At 51.6% G+C, this 6101-nt stretch overlaps 1 protein-coding gene across 1 annotated transcript in view; it reads right to left on the bottom strand.

Annotated features, from left to right (window-relative positions):
• Nucleotides 1-3539: 3539 nt before the first annotated feature.
• LOC308334318 (exostosin-1) overlaps nt 3540-6101 on the bottom strand; it is a gene marked incomplete at both ends in the record, with an annotated part of 214573 nt that continues 212011 nt past the window's right edge. Inside the window, one exon of the mRNA XM_080791013.1 lies at nt 3540-3725. Within this exon, the coding sequence (XP_080647139.1) occupies nt 3540-3725 (186 nt within the window). The remainder of the gene's footprint in view (nt 3726-6101) is intronic.

The following is a 6101-nucleotide window of genomic DNA, read 5'->3' as shown; positions in this document are numbered from 1 at the left end:
TAAGTGCGCTATTTCCGAACGCACCCCATATGTCACTCAGTTTCAGGCCAAACTTATTATACTGTATAGTACATATCTTTTGTATGTTTTTTTTCCTTAAACTTGCAATATATAGTCTTTTCTGTCATTTGGAAAAGAAAAAAAAAGAAGTCTACACGATACTGTACTGTACCTCTCTTCAGTGTCCCATGAGTCAAACACGTGATAATTCTTCACATTTCTTCTGTATATTATGGATCAATACACTGTAAATGTCTCTAAATCCCTCGTCTTTTTGGCTCCAGCTCACATCATGAGAGTGGCACCGCACGCTGCGGCCCCGCCCCCTTCTCCCATTGTTTATATTGTGTTTAGTTTCCAAGATGGCCGCGGCACCAGGAGGGGGTGGGGCGGAGGTGAGCGGGCGGGTCGGGGTCAACATAATGCCCTTACTGGGATGCGTTCAAGACACCTGACTTGTGTCTGAACACCTGCCTTGTGTCTGAACACTTGCCTTGTGTCTGAACACCTGCCTTGTGTCTGAACACCTGCCTTGTGTCTGAACACCTGCCTTGTGTCTGACACCTGCCTTGTGTCTGAACACCTGCCTTGTGTCTGAACACCTGCCTTGTGTCTGACACCTGCCTTGTGTCTGAACACCTGCCTTGTGTCTGAACACCTGCCTTGTGTCTGACCACCTGCCTTGTGTCTGACCACCTGCCTTGTGTCTGACACCTGACTTGTGTCTGAACACCTGCCTTGTGTCTGAACACCTGCCTTGTGTCTGACCACCTGACTTGTGTCTGACACCTGCCTTGTGTCTGAACACCTGACTTGTGTCTGAACACCTGCCTTGTGTCTGACCACCTGCCTTGTGTCTGACACCTGACTTGTGTCTGACACCTGCCTTGTGTCTGACACCTGACTTGTGTCTGACACCTGCCTTGTGTCTGACACCTGACTGACTTGTGTCTGACACCTGACTTGTGTCTGAACACCTGCCTTGTGTCTGACACCTGCCTTGTGTCTGACACCTGCCTTGTGTCTGACCACCTGTCTTGTGTCTGAACACCTGCCTTGTGTCTGAACACCTGCCTTGTGTCTGACACCTGCCTTGTGTCTGAACACCTGCCTTGTGTCTGAACACCTGCCTTGTGTCTGACCACCTGCCTTGTGTCTGACACCTGACTTGTGTCTGACACCTGCCTTGTGTCTGACACCTGACTTGTGTCTGAACACCTGCCTTGTGTCTGAACACCTGCCTTGTGTCTGACCACCTGACTTGTGTCTGACACCTGCCTTGTGTCTGAACACCTGACTTGTGTCTGAACACCTGCCTTGTGTCTGACCACCTGCCTTGTGTCTGACACCTGACTTGTGTCTGACACCTGCCTTGTGTCTGACACCTGACTTGTGTCTGACACCTGCCTTGTGTCTGACACCTGACTGACTTGTGTCTGACACCTGACTTGTGTCTGAACACCTGCCTTGTGTCTGACACCTGCCTTGTGTCTGACACCTGCCTTGTGTCTGACCACCTGCCTTGTGTCTGAACACCTGACTTGTGTCTGAACACCTGACTTGTGTCTGAACACCTGCCTTGTGTCTGACACCTGCCTTGTGTCTGACACCTGCCTTGTGTCTGACCACCTGCCTTGTGTCTGACCACCTGCCTTGTGTCTGAACACCTGCCCTGTGTCTGAACACCTGACTGCCTTGTGTCTGAACACCTGCCTGTGTCTGAACACCTGCCTTGTGTCTGAACACCTGCCTTGTGTCTGAACACCTGCCTTGTGTCTGAACACAGCTTTGATGGATGTGTTTTTCCCCGCCCCCCCGCCCCCCCCTCCCCCTCTCCCCCATCAAACTAAATGTTGGGTCAAACCATGGACTTCCATTCTTTGTTCAAACCATGCAAACAAATGCATACTATACTATACTGTATGTCTCTGGAGGAAATCTCCCCAGTGTCCTTACTGTCCGTACTGTCCGTACTGCGCGTTTATGTCCGTGCCGCCAAAGTCTGTACAGTAACAGTAACAGTAACAGTACACGTGTCAGCCTCTAACAACAAGAGTCCGTATTTCCCTCTCGTCTCTGTGGCGATACGACGATACGATGCGTCTTCGGGCGTGCAAGCTTGCTTTTGTGTGCGTCCGCGCAGGGACGAGCAGAGCGTGATAGAGGGGCTGACGGGATTAAGAGGGCACTTTGAGACACAAATAGCGAAAATAGCAGATCAGTCAGTGTGTAACGACATGGATTTAGAAACTAATTTGTTCCAACGCAAAATACTGACTGTGTTCAAGTTCAGGAGACTTCAGGGGGGGAAAAAAGCTATTCTCCTGAACGCTGCCTTCCTTCCAGTATGGCATTGAAAGGAGAGGAGAGGAGAGGAGAGGAGAGGAGAGGAGAGGAGAGGAGAGGAGAGGAGAGGAGAGGAGAGGAGAGGAGAGGAGAGGAGAGGAGAGGAGAGGAGAGGAGGGGCATTTGCATTTCTTTCACCATGTAGTAAATGCTGCACTCGTGGCCTGGAGAGGGGCAGTTGTTTTACAGACAGGGTAAAAGGGACAGTTGTTTTACAGACGGGGTAAAAGGGGCAGTTGTTTTACAGACGGGGAAAAAGGGACAGTTGTTTTACAGACGGGGTAAAAGGGGCAGTTGTTTTACAGACGGGGTAAAAGGGGGCAGGGGGCTGAAGCGCCCTCTTGGTCGTCTATGTGTGCTCGTCCCTGGCTGTCCGTCGCGGTCACAGCCCTTCCTCTTCCTCTGTTCCTCGTCTCTTCTCTGTGGCTGAGTCACCACCATCATCATTTTTCGACCGCGGTCGAGATCGTGGGTTTCACAACAACACATCAGACCTTCACGGTCCTTCATTGCCACCGCCAACAGTTCCTGCTTTACTGATGCCTGTGTCGCCTATATAGCGATGACATCATGTGTCCCTATAGCGATGACATCATGTGTCCCTATAGCGATGACATCATGTGTCCCTATAGCGATGACATCAGGGGGAACGACAGTTTTTGCGAACACAGTGATTGCGAACGCAGTGAGCCACTTACTATGAGACCTAGCAGATCATGTCTGTCTGTCTGTCTGTGTGTCTGTCTGTCCCGCTTTTGTGCCCATAATGGAGCTGAGTGATTTGTGTCACCATGTCTCAGCCATAACCATATAAGGAGTCCCCAAAGCAGCTATACGTCCAAAACCCAAATATGTACGAGCTGCGTTCGCTTCCCGCGTTTGCGCGTCTTACTGGCCTAAACATCTGGTCTGCTTCGAGGCAGGACTCCAGAGAAGAAGGGGAGATAATATAACCTCATTGTCAGCTCTGTCTGTGGCAGTGGCCGACATGCAAACTGTGTCCTTCTGGATGGGACCAGTAGTGAAGACACACGGGGAAGGTTGCCGTGTATTAGATCAGTCGATGGGGTGGCTCTTCTCTTTTCCGAGACACATTTCCGAGACACTTTGCTTCCTGTGTGCGTCCCGTGCCCGCCGCATGGCGGTGCGTCATGGCGTCAGGGTCACAGGGTCACAGGGTCACAGGGTCAGGGTCACAGCCTCTCGATGTCGCGGTACTTCTTCCTGAGGATGGAGACCTGGTCGCGGAACAGCAGCGGGTCCAGCCTCATCTGGGAGTGGACCAGGGGCATGAAGCCCAGCCAGCCGCTGAAGGCGTTCATGCAGGTCTGGCGCTGGGCGAAGTGGTCCGGGTCGGCCCAACGCGACGCCTTGGAGCCCTGGGGGGGGGGAGGAGACAGAGAGAGAGAGAGAGAGAGAGAGAGAGAGAGAGAGAGAGAGAGAGAGAGACATAGCTAAAGCGTAACATAATGCTAACACCAAAAGGGGTTCCCGCCCCAAAATGGGTTAAGCTCTAATGTATTTCTCCCGGTATTTGAAAACAGCCAACCTATACGCGATCGAGGTATATATAGTGAACCTTTCGCTTTTCGTGACAAATCATCTCTTAATCCTGTCTTAATACTGACAAGTTATTTTCAGTATCGCCCGTATCGCTTCCAAGATCATCGGACTTCCCACACCAACACTGTCTGATATGAACAATAAGGCCATCACACGACTAGCACTCTCCATATCAAATGACACTGACCATCCTCTGTGTCGTTTCTTTAACCTCATGCCATCTGGACAAAGATACAGAACCTTACCCTGGAAACAGGTTTGGGGGAGGAGGAGGAAGAGGAGGAGGAGGGGGGGGGAAGAGGGGGAGGAGGAGGAGGAGGAGGAGGAGGAGGAGGAGGAGGGGGAGGAGGAGGAGACGGAGGAGGCCGTGGGAGTAAATCTCTGGGCGCTGCCTCCACAATTAAGACATTAATCACTGGTCCATACTGCAGAGTCATCGGTCTGCCTCTGGCCTCGCCATCAATCACAGGGTGGTGTGGCTGGTCACACGCACGCACGCTGCACGACGCACGCACGCACACACGCACGCACACACACCATGCACGCACACCACGCAACGCACGCCCGCAACGCTAGCAAAGCAACGCAACGCACGCACAAAACGGGGGCTCTCCCCCAGAGAAGGTCAGGGATATTGCCTGCCTGTGGGCTCTCTCTACCACTGCATTATCTTTCATTATCTTATCTTATCTCTCTCTATACCATCTTATACTGACGGAGAGTAAAGTCTCATCAAAGGATGGAGGACACAGAGACAAAGGGAGGCAATGGGCCGTCGTCGTTTGAAACTAATGTGTGTTTTTGATCGACTACTCCACTGGTTTCAGTGGTTTGCTATCAGACCTGTGACGCACGCACACGTACACTTATGCAATATACTGTAGAAGCAATGATTTGTATGTTGTGTCCTCTAAGTCCATGTGGGCTGCATGGGCGCCTCTGGTGCATGACACATAAAAGGGTGCAGTACTTAGTTTAGACAGTTAGTATAGAGTCAGACTAGTCATTAGTCCTAAATACAACTACAACCTATCTCAAACCCTCAACCTAACTCTACACACCCTCCGCCAACCTAGTCCCCATATATGGGGGACAAGGGGAGAGAAACCTAGTCCCCATATATGGGGGACAAGGGGAGAGCAACCTAGTCCCCATATATGGGGGACAAGGGGAGAGCAACCTAGTCCCCATATATGGGGGACAAGGGGAGACCAACCTAGTCCCCATATATGGGGGACAAGGGGAGACCAACCTAGTCCCCATATATGGGGGACAAGGGGAGACCAACCTAGTCCCCATATATGGGGGACAAGGGGAGACCAACCTAGTCCCCATATATGGGGGACAAGGGGAGACCAACCTAGTCCCCATATATGGGGGACAAGGGGAGACCAACCTAGTCCCCATATATGGGGGACAAGGGGAGACCAACCTAGTCCCCATATATGGGAGACAAGGGGAGACCAACCTAGTCCCCCATATATGGGGGACAAGGGGAGAGCAACGGACTTGAACTCATGCTTCCTTCATGCCTGAGTGTCCAAGTTGCTCCTTTACAACCTGACAGGGGGGAGTTTCCCTGGTTGGACGTAGCGCATGGAAGGAACACGTTATTCCAACCAGTTCCTTTCCCCTCCATCAGGCGCCCCGGCTGGCCAGGGGGAGGCAGTATAGAGACCAGGATTACGGCATGTTTTTGTGAGGGTATCTACCCTATAGGGGACACGGGGAGAACATGCAAACTCCACACAGAAAGGCCCTTTCGCCAACCGCGCCTTCGGGTATGGGCACTGATGACGCGGAGGAGGAAACACGCTGCCAGCACCCACAGCGTCCCCAGCGGGAATCGAACCCAGGACCTTCTAGCTGTGAGGCGACAGCACTACCAACTGTGCCACCGTGCCCCTGTAAAACTAAAATAGGAATTTGCTGCAAAAAACCACACTGGTTCCGTGTTCCGTGCCATTTCGTCAACAGAATGTATTTTTGCACAAACCGTACATATAGTGATATAATTATGTGTCTAACCTCAGCCAGATTGGCTAACCCCTGTATGTAGCAATTTCCAGCTACTATTTCTATTGGTCTGGGGCCATAATGCCCATGACATTGGTTTGACATTGGGCAGTCTTAGACACAAACACATGTTGGTGACTTTGTCTGCATGCTTATTCCATTCTGACCTGAGATCA

This window comes from Protomyctophum bolini (genome assembly GCF_963924005.1).
Source record: "Protomyctophum bolini genome assembly, chromosome: 19".
NCBI lineage: Eukaryota > Metazoa > Chordata > Actinopteri > Myctophiformes > Myctophidae > Protomyctophum > Protomyctophum bolini.
Note: the sequence above shows the minus strand (reverse complement) of the source record. Positions and strands in the feature narration are given on the sequence as shown.